Source organism: Seriola aureovittata, chromosome 8 (genome assembly GCF_021018895.1).
Source record: "Seriola aureovittata isolate HTS-2021-v1 ecotype China chromosome 8, ASM2101889v1, whole genome shotgun sequence".
In the NCBI taxonomy this organism is placed as follows: Eukaryota; Metazoa; Chordata; class Actinopteri; order Carangiformes; family Carangidae; genus Seriola; species Seriola aureovittata.
Window position 1 is genome coordinate 3,410,949 of NC_079371.1, and position 20,571 is coordinate 3,431,519.

Below are 20,571 nucleotides of genomic sequence, written 5' to 3' on the forward strand. Positions count from 1 at the left end.
TTGCTCCCTAAGAGGATTTGTGGTGGTGGTTGTGAATTCATCTGAATTTTAAATGCATGTGGGCGATGCAGAAGTCACCTTTCAGTTGCTAGGGTGTTTCAGGTGGTTGCTGTCGGCACGTTAAAGCCTCCCATGTGAAATGTTTTTCTGGGTGTCCCTCCTGCTCAGAGAATTTTATATTGCTCCTCAGTCCACTGCCATTTTATCAAGATGCTCCTGATGCCTGTTGACCTCAGCTGCCTCTCTGCTCTGTTGATACCTGTCGGTCAGCTGTTAATATCACCCACGGTGTTTTTCCTCCGACAGTTTACCTGAGCTTATTTTTTGCCCTCCCAAACTCCATCCACACTCAGCCATTTACTGTGACAACCACAGACTCTGCAGTGCCTCTAACCTGATGCTAGCACAGCAAACCTCCCCTGTGGTTTAAACCAAGCAGGTACTTCCTGGAACAGGCCTGACATCTTGCCTCTGATAACTCCCGCTCCCGAGTCCTCCGGCTCTGCTGCTGCTGTCGCTGTCCCTTCATCCTGCTGACACAGTGATAAAACTCTGGCTGAGTTTAGATCCAGCAGGATACACCTGAGAAGTTGTCCCGGTGTTTCCACTACACCTATTTTCTCCTGGTTAACTGGATCACATTATTATTGTTGCTTTGCGTCTCCCTCCAAGTCTCATGTCTCTGCTCAGCAGCTGCCAGACCAAAGACTCTGCACCTCAAACCACAGAAGCTGCAGTTCATCCGATCTGCACAGACCAAAGAAGTTTATTCTGAATAAAAACAAAAACAAAGAAACAAAAATCTGTGTCTCCTCTTCTCCTGAACATCAGTGGAAAGAGCTTCCAACACTGGACCTTGTCCATCGGATGATCCTCGCTCTTGTTAGCACACTGAAGCGTCTCCTGACTAGTTTTAATATTTTTTGAATCACTTTATGAGCAAAACCCTCAGTAAAAGAAAACAAGTCTTTGTTCCTGTACCTGTAACACCTTCGGCCCAGTTTGAAATATCCTGGCTCATTTGGTTCAAGCTTTACGAGAGCCACAGTTCTACCTAACTCTACCTAATTTATTTTAAACCAAAGATTTTTAGTTACATAATTCAAAACACATATTCTTGTTGCTAACGAGGTTGGCAGATTTAGAAAGTAAGTCCCAATTAACACAAACTACGATGACTTACGATTCTCAACTTTTTAATGAATTGATTTGACAAAACTCAGAATCTCTCCGGTGTGCAAAAATGTTGTGAGTTTACTGTACGTGAGCTAACACTGTCTCAGGAGCTCGTTAACACAGGTGATTATCCAGTGTGCAGACGACACTGTGGTGACAGGCAGAGATCCAGCTGCTGATGAGGTGGTGTGCTCAGAAACATCTGGCTCACAACATCCAGTCAACACCTCCAAGAACACAGTCTGTCTCTGAGGGTCCTGGTTAACCTCTGCTTCTGCACCACAGAGAGATGATGATGATGATGATGATGATGATGATGATGATGATGATGATGATGATGATGAAAATAAATAATGTACAACAGTGTATAAATGTCTTGCTGTGGTTGTGGGGACAAATTCAGGTTCGAAACCATCATTGTGAGGTCATTTTGGCCAGACCTCGCAGTTTGAAAGAGCTTTTTTTTTAGGGATATCTGCAGTGACTGGGGTCACAATTAGGATAAATAAGTAATAAGTAACGTCCTCTGTAGAGATTGAGACGTGAGATGGAGACGCACCAAGCGGCAGGCACATTCAAATTTCAGGAATTTTCTAGTTGCACAGTAATTCTCATCATTATAACAACATAAAGTTACACATATCACCTCCTCTTATTTCAGAATATATTTTATTTTATTTTATTTTATTTTTTTATCAAGTAAATGATAGTGTGGTATTATTAAGTGTTTTTTTTTCATACTACAGAAAATGAAGTTCACTGCTCGACTGCCTGGTTCAGGTTATAGTGTTTTTGTTTCCTACAGTCTTTGAACGCGCCATTAGTTCCGCTCCAACCTGTTGCACGATCAGAGAAACGCCTCCTCCTCCTCCTCTCCCTCTGTATTTATGTCAACCTCAGTCACAGCTCACCCAGTCTCAGCTTACTGTTAATAAGAGCACAATCATGGCCGCTAACAGGGTGATCGTGTATGGCGGGAGAGGCGCTCTGGGCTCCAAGTGTGTCCAACATTTCAAATCCAACGGCTGGGTGAGCGATGACAGTTAGCGGCTAACGTCACGTAGCAGATGCTAACACTGAGCAATGCTAACCGATAAGCTAAACTGTACCTCCCGTTTCTCTCTTTGTGACATTAACAGTGGGTCGCTTGCATCGACATGGCTGTTAACGAGGAGGCAAACGAAAACGTGATAGTGAAGATGAGCGAGTCTTTCACTGAGCAGGCTGGACAGGTGAGCGGCACGAGACACATAACATGAATCAAATGTATGTTTCCCTGTCTGTGTTAACGTGAAACTGAAGAGCTAACAGGCTGCAATGAAGCTGATTCGACCAGTCCAACTTTTGGTTTGAATCCAGTTAACTATAAATATGACATGTTAATCGTTTTTTATTTTTATTTTGATTGTTCAGTCATGTTTTGCTAGAAATTGTGCAGGCTAATGCTGCGTTCAAGTCGCTTTTGAAAAGTAGGGGAAACCTCGGTTGCACTCATAAGATGAGATAAGATAAACCTTTATTGATCCCGCACCGGGGAAGTTCACTTGTTACTGCAGCATAAGAAAACAAGGTAGAAGAAAAACACAAGTATAACAATAGAATAAAGTAGAAAAAATACCAAATCAACCATAAATAAGAAGGTAGTTACATTATAAGTACTTGCATTTGTAGAGATATTTACATAATGTGCAAACAGAGAAATAAGTAATAGCGTTCATATTAAAACAAAATCAGTATTGAAATATATTACACAGAGCATTTGCATTATATAGCATATTATTTAAATTTTTGTGCAGCGTTATTTGTATCCAAATGCATGAAGCAGATCTGATAGTGTGTAGGGCTGCAACTAACGATTGTTTTACATTATAGATTTTATTTTTTGATTAGTTGTTTGGTTTGTGAAATGTTGAATGTACTGAACCCAAAAATGAGAATGTTAAAATAATTTTAATTTCTTTTGCTTGAAAAATTACGATTATTTTTCTGTTGATCAACTAATTGATTAAGAAACTGATCATAGATCAGTGACAGCATGAATGCAATAATTGTTTTGAAGTTGTCACATATCCACAGTTTGAGACTATAAAATTATCATTTTAATGAGAATGATTAGCAGATTTACAACCTTGTGACGATCCTCTACTACCCATCTGTTTCCTATTCTGCTATTTCACTCCAGCGTCACATGTCTGTTCCTGTTTATGTTGGACAGATCCCTCCAAGACAAATAAATATGTAATTATTACATTCTTATTTAATATGGGATAATAGATTTTCTTTTTTATGTCTTGAATGAACTAATACTATGTCATGATTTTGCCTATTTTTATGACTGTTAAAATTCTTTAGCATCCGTAATTTCTCGTCATCCTATCATACTTCAACACTGTATTTATCACATGGAGGCTACATCCAAATATCCTCCCTTTTGTTTGTTGACCTGAACGCAGCACAGAACATGCATTAAAAAAAATTCCATCTGGTGTGCCAGCTGACATTTTAATACCATTCATCTTGTTTGCAAAGCCCCGAGGCTTTGTGAAAAGATGTTAGCAGATATCTCGCTCTTATTTTTGTGCAGGTGACGGCAGACGTGGCCCAGTTGCTAGGGGACAAAAAAGTGGACGCCATCCTGTGTGTGGCAGGAGGATGGGCAGGAGGAAAATGTAGTTCCAAAGGTCAGAGTTCAACCTTTTTGTTTGTTGTAACATTAATCATCAGCCACTTATTTCCCTGCTGCAATTCATGCTTAATGTTCTGTTAATCACGCATGTTTGTTAAATAGATTATTCTGTACTGGCCAGTTCAACATTTTGGCAAATATTCATATTCTTATTATCTTTCTGGCAGAGATTTAGATGAAAAGATTCGATACCCTGAGCAGACAGCTAGCTTAGCTTAGCATAAAGAAAGGAAACATCTACCAACACCTTTAAAGTTAACTTATTAAAATGTTACATCATGTTTCTAAAATGCATTAAAAATTAAAGTGTAAAAATGACACTTTCTTTCAGGGGATTAAGTCCACGATTGTTTCTAGATAAGCAGTGGAGACTCCAGGAAATTTCTGATCCCAGCCAAGAAAAAGCACATACCTCGCTTTTAAACAGCTGTCTTTCACTTTACACTTCTGGTTTTGTACAAATTAAAGAAACAAAATATAATGTGTTAATTAGTGAGCTTTAAAGGTGCTGGACGGATATTTGGCTACTGTGTTTTCCTTCAATGTGCTAAGCTAAGCTAACCGGCCACTGGCTGTAGCTTCATATTTAACAGACAGATATGAGAGTGATGTTGCTCTTCTCATCTATCTTTCCCAAAATGTGGAACTTTTCATTTAAACACCAGCACATAATAATGTTGCTCATCCATGGAACAAGCACAGAATTAAAAATGAGGCTTTGCTTATAATTATTTCCCATGTCTCGCTCAGATTTGTACAAAAACACAGATCTGATGTGGAAGCAGAGCGTGTGGACCTCCACTATCTCCAGCCACCTCGCCGCTCTGCACCTCAAACCAGGCGGACTGTTGACTTTGGCCGGAGCTAAAGCGGCTCTCTCGGGGACCGGAGGTAAGGCACACATTTGTGTTTACCGTTCTCATCATGATGACCTGGTTTGGCCGTGTATCACGTCACGGTTTCAGGCAGACTTTGACTTATTGGAGTCTACATTGTGCATACGTCTCTGTTGTCCAACCTGCCAATTCAAATAATGTAGGTAATAAGAGGCGCCGCGGGGCTTTGACCAGGGAATTGACATCCTGATACGAGGCATGGGGATGCTCACACAGATCACAACAATGAGGGGTGACTGTGTCAATAAAATGGATCCCAGAAATAAAACAAGTGGGGAAAGAAAACAGAATGAGAACATGGGCAGCTAAGGGACTCGGTGGTTAGAGAGTCTGTTTCAAAAACAAAAAATCTATAGTTTAACTCCCACAATTGCCTGTTGGTCTGTCAGTTGTCATGTTCTCCATGTGTCCTTGACCACCTGACTCAAGCCTGACCTGCTCCCTCTTTTTAACCGAAACAAGGCAAGTAAATGATTAAAATCTAAGCGACTGTGGTTCATTAAAGCAGCTAAAGACTGAAAAAGGCAAAAAGCAAAAGATGCCAAATGAATAAATGTGACTAGTCATTAAATAATTTATAGAATAAATAAATAAATGTATTAATACTAATATATTACAATATCTTCTATGACATTACTAAATGAGGTTGCTATGTAAACAAATATCCCTTTGAAATGAATTTGTTGTAATAAAAAAGTAAATTTCAAATTAAAATAAAATGTTTATCTAATTACTTTTGTTAAATCAGTGAACCTGTATATTAATACGACTTCATTAATCTTCAGTCATGATTTGGTTTGGTTTTATTTGTGTTATATTAAGTTCATTACATTCTTGTCAAAATATAGAAAACGCTTAAGGACACAGTTAAAAGAAGGTAGTTTATAATAGAAATGTTTTGTTTAACTCAAGAATCACATGAATTACAACCTAATCTTCATATTTATAAATGAGTACAGGTGGATTTGATTCTCTTGTTGACTAGAGCTGAAATCATTAGTCAAATAATTGGTTAACAGACCATTAGTACAAATTTTGGTAATAATAATAATAATAATAAACATTCTCTTTTGGTTGGTGATGACAGGACATTTAAAGATGTCACCTCCAGATCTGGGAAATCGTGACAGGTTTTCCTTTGAAACATTATCCACTAAATGAACAACCAGATAATCAAAAAAACAAAACAAAAAAAAACTAAATTAATTGATAATAACAATAATCATTGGTTGCAGCTTTATTACCATGTGACACCAGCCAGAGGGGCTTTGGTGTGGTGCCATGTGATGTCGAGCCATCCCTGTATCTAAGCCAATCATGTGATGGGCTGAGGTCTGACTCTACAGCAATACAAAACCCTGGCTCAGCAGTCAGCACTGAGCCCACAAGCTCATTGGCGACAGACTTAGCAAGAGAATGACTCAGCAGTTGTGGCCGCACACACATTATCCACATGGACGGGGCGTTAACGCCACTGAAACGGACCGAAGCACCTTGTATGTATTGTTCCTCTGGGGGCTCGGGTCGTGTTCTGCAGAGTTTGTGTTTCAAACACGAGAGAACGGAGAACGTTACTGTGAAGTCTTATTAAATGTGAGTCAACATCAACAGACACATGATGAGAAATATAACAAACAGCATCGAGGAGGAACTTCTCTTCTTTGTGCTTTGATCAAACAAAATGAGTAAAAGAAAAAAAATCCAGATCATCTGTGTGGCGGAAACAGAAAAACAGGATAGGATAACTCATAACTCGGACTTTGAAGGTTGTTAATCAAAGTTTTACGAGTGAAAATTTGTTCAGTTTCTTCAAAGTATCATATCAAGTGAACACAAACATGGTGTCCACCAGGAGAGAACATTTCCACAGCAAACCTGAAAGATCAACAGGAGGTTGTCAAACCATGTGAATGAGTTTGTGATAATCCTGACCTCAAAGTTCGGATTTACAACGGAGAACTTTGAACTTTAAAAAGAGCAAATAGAGGAGGCGTCTCTCTCGCCCCTTCATGTGACTTGTGTTGTTTTTCCATAATCTGTGATTATCCTCCAAGATATGCAGAGGACAGCGAGCAACATTTGGATGTTCAACAGCCCAGTGTTATTGCATCTTTTTGACTCTGCTGTTGACGGTAAAGTGCCAACCAGAAGCCCAGTCCAGCTGTAGTTTGAACACAGTGGATGGGGTTTAGTCTGTGAAAAGCCGCTCGTGCCGGCGTCTAATCGCAGCAGAACAAAGCTGGACTCTACATTATCATTTGTAACAAAATATCTGCTTCAGGTCCTTTTTGTTTAGGCGCTCAGATTGTAGTTCCTCTCATCTACTGTTTCGCCAGGAGCTCGTTGCAGCAGCTGTTCCAAAACTCAATCTATTGCGCTATTCCTCTCTCTCTCTCTCTCTCTCTCTCTCTCTCTCTCTCTCTCTCTCTCTCTCTCTCTCTCTCTCTCTCTCTCTCTCTCTCTCTCTCTCTCTCTTCTCTCTCTCTCTCTCTCCTCTCTCTCTCTCTCTCTCTCTCTCTCTCTCTCTCTCTCTCTCTCTCTCTCTCTCTCTCTCTCTCTCTCTCTCTCTCTCTCTCCCTCTCTCTCTCCCTCTCTCTCTCTCTCTCTCTCTCTCTCCTGCCTTTCCCGTCGCTCGTTCAAACTTAGTCTAGTTATAAGTTCAGATGTATGGAAGTAAAATGGTTTCTGAGGCTGAGATTAGTTGTTACTAAATATTTTCATCTACTGACTTCAAGGTTTAACTGTTCCATAGCTAACTGAACCAAATGACACAGCTAATGCTAGCTAGTGAACATGTGACTCAGTTAGAGAATATAAATAAAGTGAACACACCTGTCACAACACAAAAATTACACATTAAACCTTAAGGATGACAAAAGGTTAGGTTTAGCATAATCAATATTTTCCTCTCTCTAAACTGGATGAATAAAACTAACTCTGAAACACAGAAACACATTTCTTTGTGTACACATGGAAAAGTAAAATAGTCTTTTGCAAATGTAGTTATGACTGTCGGCAAAAATAGTCCTCAAAGACTAGAGGATTTCAAGAACAGATAGGATAACGAGGATCTGTATTGTTGGTGGATGCACATTAGCTGTGAACATGTGACCGGTCAGGCACAGGATGTGACACCCTGCTCGTTAACCTATCACTGTTGATTTCAGCGTCTGCAGGCTGTTGTACGACTGGTCCCCCCGAACTCGTGCTTCCTTTTGAATCAGTCTTGATTTTTGCACTTGGAGGAAAAACAAAAGCCTGAAAGTCATGAAAAAGTCATGTCACCACCCCTCGTTCTCATTGGTCAGTTCTGTGTAAGCCTGTCATAAGATTGGTTTAGGGGGTGGGGGGTGAACAGATGCTTGGCATTCTTTGGAAAGCTCATTTAGATGTTTGGGAGGGAAAAAACTCACTGTTTCCAGATGCTGAAGCTACAAAACATTCCTCCACGTTATGAAAGGCTGGTGCACAAATTCAGGGTGAAAGTTAGGAAGTTAGGAGAGTCTTGTACATTAATTGTGTATGATTTGTTGTTTATACCACAATATGAAGACTTCGGTTGTATTTTCTGTTTTCTACTATTCCTGTTTTTAAAGTCTCAAGATGTTCCTTCCATAGATTCAGTAATGTCTGTCCACTTGACCTCTCTCTACTAAATCAATGTCATCCACTCCCGGGCACAGTATGTGATGCATTTGATGTGTGTGTGTGTGTGTGTGTGTGTGTGTGTGTGTGTGTGTGTGTGTGTGTGTGTGTGTGCCAGCTTTGCAAACTGAATTTTCTCCAGGACGCTAAAAGAAATGTTTTCTCTGTAATCTCCAGGCATGGTCGGGTATGGCATGGCCAAAGCTGCCGTCCACCAGCTGTGTCGGAGTCTAGGAGCAGAAAACAGTGGGATGCCATCAGGAGCCGCCGCTGTGGCCATATTACCGTGAGTACTGCAGCGAAATGTTGCGTAGACACTTTGTCATGGCGCACATTTAGCTGTGGAGTCAGCGAATGGAGTGCAGCGCTCCGATGGCACATGTGAAGCGCGGGCGTGTGGCAGATGGGACACGGGTAGAGGCTTTAAAGGAATAGCCAACTGAAAATCTATATTTTGAGCATCAAAGTCGAACCTCCTGTCGGCTTGAAAGTTGCTCTTATCCGGAGGTGGGCATCTGTGGCAGTTACACTGGATTTCAATGGCGACAAAAGTCACAGCTAAAAATATCAAAACATCCATGAAAACCTCTGAATCAAACACTGCATGTGAGTATTTGACTGAAAACATACACCAGGCAAGGAAAATGTTTTTTTGCCCTTGAGGTTTAAATTCAGAATTTGGTCGTTTATCTGACACTAAAATGTAGAAACACTTAAAACACGGACAATTGAAAGAGAAATGTAGGAGAAAATTTAAAAAGATTAATCCAACAATTTAGTGTTGCACTGCATAATGATTCTTAAAATTTAAGGCCTTAATTATGAAAGGTCTTAAATTTTGAGGTGACACCCAGACTCGTGCGAAATCACGTAGAACCGCAGGTTTGGACTTTATTTTTTAATATAAAATCTGTTGTTGTTGTGTCTCAGCTAAGTCTAGTTTTGTCCTTGTTTTATGGCCTTCAGTGTGTGAGGCCCAGTTCTCTCCCACCTGCACCGATTTCCCCTGAAGGTAACAGTTTTTTTTGGAAGAACCACAAACAAACAATATCGATGATACTGAGCTAAAGACAGACACAGGTGGCTTCAGGAAAACGCTGTGCAACATTCGCCACAGTCTCGTCCGTACCATCTGTCTCAGTTTTTAGCGCAGCGGCGATGGCCGATGTGCTACACATGTGGACTGAGAGGAGAAGGTGCGGGCAGGTTTGTCTGGATGTAATTATCTGTGCACTCTCAGGCTGGTCTGTGCTTTTATTAAGTGTCGGCTGCAGGTAAGTCGAGACGATCAGCCGTTCAGCAGAAGTGCTGATGTGGTTACGGGAAACATACTGTCACATACTGTACTGCAGTTACCTGAGCAACATTTTGATTGTTATATTTTGCTAATTTTTAATTGTGATTTTGCACCAAATATTGGAAAAATATCCACATGAATATAGTGATTGTTGTACAGAGGAGCCGTATGTACAGTCTATATGTGCAGATGAATGAAGGTTTTCTTTTAGGAAATGCAAAGTCAAGCCCAAACTGAAATACCCCTGATGACATCACTATCATTCAATTGGATTATTATAAGCACAGCAACACACGACATTACAACAACTGTGTGTGTTGAGTGATGAACAAACTCACCGTGTGTAAAATCTACAGTGTCCTCCTGTTACGCAAAGAGAAAGAAACGATTATAAAACCTTGAACTTCTGTGGCCTCATATACTGTAATGTAAAGCCTTTTGAACTACACCTACTACATTTATGTTTGTCAACCTGGAAGGTCCTTGATTCTGTAATAAAGAGATGAGTGATGTGTGTTTTTCCCCCTGGATGGACGCCCGTTCACTGCTTGTTTTATCCTGTTGAACTGTATTATTTCTGTTGGAGAACAGATCCAGCTTCAAGATTTCATCAGAAAAACACAACAAATATTCAGAGTCTCACCTGATGTGGACAGGATTTTCTTCTCTGCCACATTTTGTGCGTTAGGTGGAAAGAAGCGGTGTGTGTGTGTGTGTGTGTGTGTGTGTGTGTGTGTGTGTGTGTGTGTGTGTGTGTGTGTGTGTTTACTGTAACATAGAAATCTTGCACACTGCACACACAGCCAGTAAAGGGAATGAAGATGAAAGCTATTGTGCTGTAAAATTAGCTGTGCCACACGCTCCTTTGTTGTGTTCGATGGATACGTGCGAGGTGAAGATAAGCTGCGGGAATAAAAGATGGATAAGGCTGCCAGGTTCACCCAGTGTATCTGTGGTCGTGCACATGATCTGTTTCAGATGAATGACGTGCGCAGTAGGCTTTGCATCATCTCCTTGTCTATTCACTTATTGGATTTAAAGCCAGTGTTGTTTGTTTTTTTTTTTGCACTGTCATGGTGAGAAGCTAGAAATGGATGTTCAGGGGTGTTTCTTGCTCCTGCTCTCTCTTTGGTTGCATTTCCTAACAGAATGAGGCAGGGCTGCCTCTCCAGCATGCTGTCACATCTGTTCAGCATTAGACCCATGACTTGCATTTCTGTTACAGCCCGCGTCCCCCAGCCCCCTCCAGCTGCTCTGCCATCATATACCAGCACTCTATAGCAGTATATAGTTTGCTCCTGCATATAGTGGAACAGAGGTTTTCATGCATGTTCCCACAGCGATGGACGGATCCTGTTCTTTGTCTTACCTCAGTTTGGAGGTAATCGTAGCTGATATTTGTTTACATTCAGGCAAAGTATTCCAAAATGGCTGTTAGCAGTCACTGGATTATTTTGATACTGAAGAAAATAAAATTAAAAAAAAAAAGATGGATAATTTTCAGGCAAGTTCTTTAATTTGTGAGGAGGATATAATTATTGCCTTTATTGTTTTGGGGTTTTGCGTCCGTCTGTCTGTCTGGACACAATATCTCAGTAGCACCTTGATGGAACTTCTTCAGAGTTTGGCACAAACATTCACTTGGAATCAGTAATAAACTGATTAGTTTTGGAGGTCAAAGGTCACGGTGACCTCACAGAACATGATTTTGGCCTTGTGAATGCAATATCTCGACCTCCTCGAAGGAATCCCTTCAAATTTAAAACAAGTGTTCACTGGGACTCGAGGATGAACCGATTAGATTTTGATGGTCAAAGGTCAAGGTCAGTGTGACCTCACAAAACTCGACACACAACAGCATTTATGGCAGACGATCACGCGGAGTTGATTCTAGCTTTTCTGTGATTTCTAAACGGGTGTCTGGACATTTATTCACACTGGAAATCAGACTGTCACACTGAAGCTAAAAACACACGTCTGTGTTCAGAATTGACAGAGTTACGACTCGGAGGAGGAGTGTGATTTTTTTCGACACAAATTGCCTCCGTCGAGCACTAAGGGTTTTATCGTACCTTAACTGCCTCCACGAGCTGCGTGTGTCTCACTGTCTGCTTCAGCTCCAACCTTTGACCCCAGTGATTAGCGGCAAAATCAGTTTAGCCGAACTACAGAACAGTGTGTTCTTGTACCTGAACGCATGTGCAGCACAAAGCTCATACACACTTAGGATCCCCCGGAAAATACTACAGTACATTCTGCACATAGTCCTGTTGCTGTTGAAAAGTGGAAATGTTAAATGTTAATATTGGCATGATACACATGATGCCAAGACAGAAACACGACTTCATGTCTGATCTGCGTGAACCCAGTGTACTGAGCTCTGTGTGTGTGTGGAGATGCTGCAGTGCGCCGGCTCTCCTTCCTCCCTGCCTCATAATACTCACCCTGATTGTCATCTGACTTAATTTGACAGGGTTACCTTGGATACGCCGATGAACAGGAAGTTCATGCCTGACGCAGATTTCGGTTCCTGGACGCCGCTGGAGTACATTGCAGAGTGAGTGCTGAAGCTGAGGATGATTCATGTGATGTTTCTGTCTTGTCTCGTGGCTGTCGTGAACACGTTTTCATCAATTTAGCGACACAAATTGGTTGATTTCTTCTTCTCTTCTTGTTCCTGAGAAACTCACTGTTTTTTTGGGGTTTTTTTGTTTTCATAAATCTTTGGTCAGTGAGTGGGAGTTAATTTATTGATTTAAATATCACAAAACAAACAAAGTAGCATGACATGATTAAATATACACATTAGATCCAAACGATTTTCCATATGTACCGGCATTTTTTAAATGCAACATGCTGACGGCTCAGATCTAGGATCAGTTGATATATCCTCAAATCGTACTTGGACTTTAATAGTCTTTGTGTTTTTCGTTCTGTATGCTCGTCACACGCGAGCACAGGTGTTGTTCAGGTGGTGTACGACTCCATGTTCTCCATGAAACCTGTCTCCATGTGTGTGATTCACATTGTGGCGTATTAAGACTGATGAGAGCTGAGAAACTGAGTTTCTCTCCGGTTGCTCAGTCGCTCGACTGACGTCACAAATCTTAAAACATTACATTTACCTTTTGATGCTTTTAGATCACAGAAGCCTTTTCAGGTATCAAACCATGTTCAAGTTACTTGAAATAGCTGATATTAAATCAACTGTGTACAAGAATTTGAGAATATGACAAAACAACAAATGAGCTTAGAATAAAAAGCATGAGCTTAGAGAAAAATAATATCAATATCCTACTCAATGCAAAATAATCAAATGTAGTTCTTTGACATTTTAAGGAACTACAGTGACTAACAGCTGTGTCAGTGTGTTTTAATGAGGTTGTGTTTGTTATTCCCAAATCTAATGTGAACAACAAAAAAAACTTTTCTGAAATTTTAAAACTTCATAAGTGTCAGTGGGAAAAATTATTTGATAAAGATGAAGAGTCCTTTAGTATCTGGATTAAGATCCTTGATCCAATTTTAAAATTCAGATTTTAATTCATCCACTTATGCTAACTGTGTGCTTGTGAGATTATTAGAAGTCATCTGAATACATGCTGGATCCATTTAGACAGAAGTTTGTGTTGATTTCTACAGTGTTTACCCCGAGTGTAGGCCGGGGGTGGGGTGGGGGATTAGATGGGACTTGAACCAGTTTGATAATCCCAGAGGAAACAGATGAGCGTCTGAGGACAGAAATAGAAACAGTCTGGGCGGTGGGAAATGAAGGGAGGTGGTCTTGTCCCGTTCTCACCTGGCCTCCGATGGCACGACGTTCATTCATAAAACAGTTGAAGAGTTTTTTCTAGTCCTCATATGAATTACTTTGGAAATCGCAAGTTCTCAAATTCATTATTCAACATCCAAAAAGTTGAAGTTGCCCTCTCTCTACTAAAAAGTTAAATCACTTTTCTGATGAGATCCTAGTGCTAATTATGGCCGGTTACATGAATAAAATACGGCCTAAAATTGGGATTTGAAATGAGCAAATATCTAATTAGAGAATAAGTAAACAAGCTTATGAATCTGACCAAGCTTCAGTGCAAACCTCCGTTACTTGACAGCTGTTGATAATGGTATCGAATAGTACTTTGGGTTTACACACGGTTCTAGTTCTACTCCAAGTAAATTATACAGTTATTCACCCTCATTTTATACCATGGCAACGGAAAATACCTGTTTCTGATTGGCTGGGAGGGGTGGTTCCAGTCACCTCATTAACCTGCAGCTGTGGGTAACCATAGCAACAGTAGTAATGGTTGGTTACTCTGTGACTCTGAGTTTAAATTAGCTTTGGTTAAACTGACCAAAACACAGCTTTTTTTTTTTTTTTTAAATAAACATGTAATCATAAATAAATCCTAAAACACTTTTCTAATAAGAGGAAAAAAATCTATTTGAAAATGCAAATTTTAATTTTCTAAGCCGAGTGGCAGATGGAAGTAAATGCAGTTTATCTTTATGGGACTTCTTTTATTATATTATATATTTACTTCTTTTAAGGAACTTCACAGTGAGTCTGAGATAGACACTGTACTGTATGTTTAGTGTAGTATCGATAAAGGCATGTCAGGTATTGTAAACGACACAGCAGTATAGACATGTAGAAACCAATGGACACATATTCAGTCAATCGATCAATCAAACTTTATTTGTACAGCACTTTCCATACAGATTACTGGAGGTCAAAGTGCTTCACAGACTGATGAGCTATAAAAGAAAAGGACGAGGAAAAGCTGACAATGAGACACAATAAAATAGATTTAAAAAGCTATAATAACAAATAAAAGATACAGATACATAAAAGAACAGATTAAAGACAATTTAGAACATAATTACAACAAAATAAAGTGACTAATGACTTAAAACCATATTTAATTAAAGGCCAGGCTGAAGAGGTACAGTATGTTTTGAGTTTACATTTAGAAATTTCTTCACTTCCGCTGCTCTCCGGAGCATAAAAGCTGAAAGGTTTTAGTCCTAAAAGCATTTGGGCTTTGAATGCTTCAGTAAAACCACTCACACCGCTGCCGTCTCTTTGGTTCTCTGCAGACTCTTTTTCAACTGGGCCACCGGGGTGAGCCGGCCGGCCTCAGGAAGCCTGATGCAGCTGCTGACCTCCGGAGGGGAAACCCAGGCTGTGGCCGCTCCGTAGAGGACGGAGTGGAGCTGCAGAGATGTTGATGAGAGGGGTGGGGGGAGGAAGCAGAGAGAGGGGGAGGTGAGGAGACTGGAGGAGAGAGGGGAAGGAGAGTTGGAGAGATAGGAGTGATGAAGAGGGTGTAGAGGTGAAGAAGAGAGATGGTGACAGAGAGGAGCTAAATAAAATAGGGAGGTGGAGAGGAGACGGCCAGATGTGTTTGCTTTGGAGTGGAGATGAAGAGAGGGTGGGGGGGTGGCTTTCTTTGTAAGTGCGGCCTCACAGTGCCATCTAGCTGTAGATCACTTCCTGGTAATAAAACCACCGGCCAGTCTGAGACGAACATTCAAGGGTGAAGTTTTCAGCCGTTCACAGAAAAATGTATTTAAAGTATTCAGACTTATTTCAGAGATCAGTGAAGTGATATTGTGCTAAATGAGAATCATGATATAAAAACGTGTGTGTGTGTGTGTGTGTGTGTGTGTGTGTGTGGCACGAGTGTGGAAGCAGCCACCAAAGAAGATGCATATAAAAGTTTGTGATCCCATGCCGCTGTAATTCTATGTCATAACAATGTAGAGCGTTGAAGAAAACGAATGAGCCGTGTGTTAACCTCCTCTTTACTCCTCTTTCATGTGGACCCCCGTCCCTCTAAAATGAATTCCAACAGCTTCATACCGACATTAGCTACAGTCATTTCCTGTAACATCTGTGAAATTCAGTCCTTTGTGCCGTGTGAGATATGTAGACCTTTTTAGTTTTCACTGTTTAGAGTCCCCCGAAGGTCGTCTGCCACTTGCGGAGCCTCAAAGCCGAAGGAAGCCGCTGTCTTCTCTCAAACGTACAATACGCTTTAAAGTGGAGTGGCCTTATTTCATGTTTGTAGCTATCAAGTCGAAGTGTCCTTGGTGTCCGCAGTATGAAAAAGCTGCTCTGTTCCTGTAGGTTTTTCTACGGCGTGTGTCGTAACTGTGTCAAAATTCACAATAAAACGAGTCAAAATGAAAGATTGAGTTGAGGTTTAAAGTTTATTCTTGATGGTGGAAACGGCAGTTGACAAAACAATCTCGCTGCAAGGTCATTTAGTAGCTGTTCCAGAGCTTTTGATCATATAACACATGGACCATCACTGCCTGTTTACTATAAAGTGCACTTTATTGACTGTCTGCCATTTTATTAGGGTCTGAATTCTGAGTTTAGAGTGTATGCACAATATAGTGTCCTCAAAATACATGCGAAATGATGATGATTTGTACTGAAAATGTCAAAAACTTCAGCTTAATCTTCACTATAGATTTGTCTAATGGATTATACACGGAACACTGAATAAGTCAACGTGGCGTAAATGTTAAAATTTATATTACTTCTGAGCTTGTCGAGGGTTTTTTTTTTTTACTTCCATGTTGCTCCAGAAGTGACGTTCAGAGTGAATTCCTGACCTTGGAAACGGAAGTCGACAAAGCGACCTCAACTCGGGGGCACTTTAGGAGCTGCTCTTGAACGGATGAAGGTCAGTGGAGCACACGATCCAATGTGAATCATCATTGTTTTTAAAATAGTAACATACTCAGACAAATATGAGATCGTAGACAGAAACAACAGATCTCACGAAAAGCACCAAAATGAACAGTGTTAGTCGTGTTTCTGCTGAAGATGTATATCCTTCAAAATGTGTCACAAATAGACTTAATTCATTAGAAAAAACAAGGCTTAATAAATGTCTATAACAGCTGTGCACTGTAGTTCTTATCAAAACATAAATAGTGCATTTGTTGGGGACTATTTTCACCTGCGGATTAACACACAATTGGTGCTGCAGTATTTACAGAAGAAGGGCGGCATATGTGAGTGTTTGCTCTGAACAAACTGCAGTAATGGGACGGTGTCTCACCTGGTAGAGTGTGTACGAACCCGACTCAGGCTCTTTGCTGCATGTCGTCCCCTCTCTCTCTCTCTCTCTCTCTCTCTCTCTCTCTCTCTCTCTTCCTCTTGCCTAACTCTCCTGTCTGTCTCTCTGTCACTGTCAAAATAAAGCAACAAAAACAACAAAACAGTTTAAATAAACTACAGTATCCTTCTTCACTGTAATGCAGGAACGTGTCACCCAGTATCAGTAACACTATAACAGTGGAGCTCCTTGTCACAAGAATACACTTTGTTTTGAACTGCTGACAATGATTAAAAAAATATGTAGTACATTACACAACCACTAGATGGAGCCCTTTAATAAGAGTCCCGCACTGCTGCACTGCACCTCTGTGTTCTTCAGTGGAAGCAGCATTAATCAAATGGATGAGTTAGCACCGGGAGCTGAATACGCGCCGCCATGCATATACACTGTATAATAATAAAAAAAAATAACTTACAGAAGAGCCCTTTAGTATTCACTCTCCTGCACGCAGCTGATTGCGGAGCGTCCAGGCCTCTCACCTTGGCAAATGCAGAATCTCTACAGCGGCGACATCTGGGGAAAGACATCAATTTAAAAGTTGGATTATGACAAATAGATAATTTTTACAGACCTGTTCCTCTTTGCGCAAAATGTTGTTGTTGTTCAACCAACCCATGCATTCACTTCACCCCCAGCGTGGACCAGAATGCACATAAATAGACTACAGGGGAGGGGAGGGGGGGGCAGCTGCAGGGCTTTACTCTTAAACTCCCACCATTCCTCTCGGCTGGCCACACTTCCAGGGGACTATATGGCTGTTGACAAGCACACCGCAATAAATCACCATGCTGAGGATTAATAGGAAAGAGCAAAGCGCCCCGGCTCACTGTAGCTGATATGTATTTATTCTAGGTGGCGTAGCAATTCATCTCACCGTGTGCACGTGTATAAGTGTGTGTGTGTGTGTGTGTGTGTGTGTTTTTGCATGCATGTGTGTGTACGAGGGCCCGAGGCTAATTCAACATGTCTGTGCATACATTACCTCCCATGACGCCAGCACTATAGAGTGATTGCCCGTGGGGATCGAGTCAATGTTTATCACAGAAAGCGTTTCAACTGATCAAAGATTACCGCTGAGACAGAGCGTGTTGTTCCTGTTTCCGCGAGGGCAGATAAGTTGTCACCCAGCGCCACAGATGCTATTGTTTTCTGCGATGTAAACCTGTGAGAGGCAAATTATTTGTGTGTCACAGGTGCAGCGGTGTGCTAAGAGAGAATTTACCCAGGGTGCTCCTCTTTAGAGCCGCAGCGATGCGTTGTTTCTGCATCACGTCTGCGGCGTCTGACCGCGAGTGTTTTTAAATACAGGATGACGGAGGTGATTTAAAAAATAATGTGACGTCTCATTCACTCCGAGGTAAACAAGGAGCAGAGTCACATCAGGTCAACACGGTAAATATCATACAGACTCTCTCGTGGGGATATCTTAGTGGTGAACTTGGTTTTAACCCTCCTGATGACCTTTGTTTACATATTGTTTACAGTCTGTGTCATCTCATGTCATCTCTCTACCAGAGATTCTCCAGGAAAGACATGAAATCCTCCAGAATACTGTGGGGAAAATACTCTTCTCTACAACCCACCGTAGCACAGGGGAAAGTTGCCTGAATATAAATAGTATAACAAAATTATTCATGGATTGCAAATGTATTTCATGTCATTCTATGGTATATATGTCACTTCTACAGGTATACAGTACATTTAATGTTATAATCTATATGTTTTCTTATTAATATGTTTCTATTAATCACTAAAAATGAATTTATCAGTATAATTATGTGAGATACAAACCGTCCTCATGGCTAACAGCAGAGTCAGGTTATCTTGTTCCTCATGATCATTTCTGACCCTTTTACAACAGTGATCAACTGCTCCTGAACATATTCTGCATCTCATGAGTTCTGATTGTCCTGGACTACAATCCGTCCATTTAACCATCCTGGTGCTGGTTCTGATGTTTCCCTTCACGACTGTGTTGCTCTATATACTGTATTATACTGAGGGAAATTGGCTCCCGGTCTTCCCCTTTCTCCCTTTTTTAATTAAGCCTGTCACAAGTGTCGCTAATGTTTGAATTTCACTGTTCAACCTGTTATTATGTCAAATAAAGGACGGAGCAGCGTTTCTGTTCCGTGGCTAGAAAGCAGATGGAGTCGTCTTGACTTCGCCTCTAATGGCACAATGGTTGTACTTCCCTTCTAATTTGTAATTTCTTTGACTATCACTACAAGACCTGGGGAGTTGTAACATTAGCAGTGACGGTTGGCGTGTTTTTAACAGCAGCACGGCCCACAGTGGCGTTATATTCTGTACTTGATCATTATAACAGGCTTATTGTGTCGGTAAACCACCAAGTTCAGTATGAAATGAGGGGAAACTGATGCTAATTTGAGGTCAGACCAGGTCCTGACTTCTTGTATATCATCCTCTCCCCTAAGTAACACACTGTCTCTCTCTCTATATATATATATTTGTCTTTACATCTAGATTCAATAAAAGCATAAATACATTACAGCGAGCGTTGTTATTTATGTTGATTCACGTGTAATTGCTGACGGTGTTTTTCATCCAGAGCACTGTTTTATGATTTTTCTCCACATGCCGCATGTCAAGCCATATAATAGATTACACTGCACATGGAGAACCTGCGATAGCATTAGCTTTATTGACAGTGGATTGAGGCTTTCATGCTCAGGCTGTCTCGGTGATTCATTGTGTGAAGCAGGGAGAAGAGCAGCGTCCAGTCCTGCTTACATGAAACCCCTGGAGGTGAATTTCCTGATTAAAGCCCCTCACTCCCCCCCCCCACCCCCATTCAAATCTGTGTGAGCCGACGTGCATGTGTGTGTCTGCGCGCGTGTGTGTGTGCATGTGGTTTCACTTTTGTGTGTTACTTATGTGAATTAATGTGGGTTTTGTGCAGTTCGAGTTTTACACGTCAGTGTGATTGCATGTGTGCATTCTCATTGTGTGTGCATGTATTTGTATGTGTTGTGGGTGCATGTGTGCAACGTACGTGTACGTATTTCATGCATTTATGAAGTTAATGCACATTTTGAAGAAAACTCACTTCTTTCAGCTTCGTCTTGATCTTGCAGCCTTTTATTTTGTGATTTGTGCACGTTTTCGTTAATGGCATCATCCACCTCTTCTTTTGTCACTTGCTTTTCTCTGTAAAGTAATCTGAGCTTTACAAAGTGATTTATGAAATATGTTTTAATTATTTTTACTGTCACATGTGTGTTCATATTGTGCACATGGTTATACTTGTGATTTTATGTGGATAAATGTGCAAAATGTTCATGTGTGCATAGCGTGTGAATGTGCTTTATCTTGTGTAGGTGTATTTTTGTGTATACCTTGTGTGTGTGTGTGTGTGTGTGTGTGTGTGTGTGTGTGTGTGTGTGTGTGCATCAGTTTTATGAATGTGTATCTTTGTGTGTTTGTGTGTTGTAGGGGTTATGTCTGAGATGGCGGGGCGCCATGTGGAAGCCATTGAGACCTGGAGCGGCAGTGAACATGGAAGGTGAGGCCAGATGGTAGTGGTTATCCCTTGGCTGCTCTGGGTAACCTGACCTGCAGGGGAGGACCCCTCTGCCTCCCAGGGACCAGCCGCCACATGTGTTGCGTGAGAGTAAGTCACCCAAAACTCAGGAACCGCCTCTCGGCTTCCTGACTGCCTGTTCTCAGAGCCGGGGCTGTTTTTTTAACCGAGGATCTAAAACAACAAACTAG

The 20,571-nt window shown here is 41.0% G+C and overlaps 1 protein-coding gene and 1 long non-coding RNA gene across 2 annotated transcripts; one reads left to right on the forward strand and one right to left on the reverse strand.

The window, feature by feature from the left end:
- Positions 1–2,019: 2,019 nt before the first annotated feature.
- On the forward strand, positions 2,020–15,892 carry qdpra (quinoid dihydropteridine reductase a). The gene is made up of 7 exons (XM_056383421.1): positions 2,020–2,205; positions 2,316–2,408; positions 3,761–3,857; positions 4,613–4,753; positions 8,581–8,689; positions 12,174–12,257; positions 14,798–15,892. Exons 1-7 carry the CDS (start codon positions 2,122–2,124, stop codon positions 14,898–14,900), a joined length of 711 nt encoding a protein of 236 aa, XP_056239396.1. The 5' UTR covers positions 2,020–2,121; the 3' UTR covers positions 14,901–15,892.
- LOC130173883 (uncharacterized) lies at positions 15,206–19,344 on the reverse strand. The gene is made up of 2 exons (XR_008828515.1): positions 17,252–19,344; positions 15,206–16,905 (listed from the first exon to the last, which is right to left on the reverse strand). It is a non-coding gene; the product is annotated as an uncharacterized LOC130173883 (long non-coding RNA).
- Between the last annotated feature and the right edge of the window lie 1,227 nt (positions 19,345–20,571).

Bases quoted from the DNA above. Each gene is read 5' to 3' on its own strand.
- qdpra (XM_056383421.1), top strand. From the start codon at position 2,122: ATGGCCGCTAACAGGGTGATCGTGTATGGCGGGAGAGGCGCTCTGGGC. The intron at 2,206-2,315 runs GTGAGCGATGAC...TGACATTAACAG, and splicing joins ATTTCAAATCCAACGGCTGG to TGGGTCGCTTGCATCGACAT. The intron at 2,409-3,760 runs GTGAGCGGCACG...ATTTTTGTGCAG, and splicing joins TCACTGAGCAGGCTGGACAG to GTGACGGCAGACGTGGCCCA.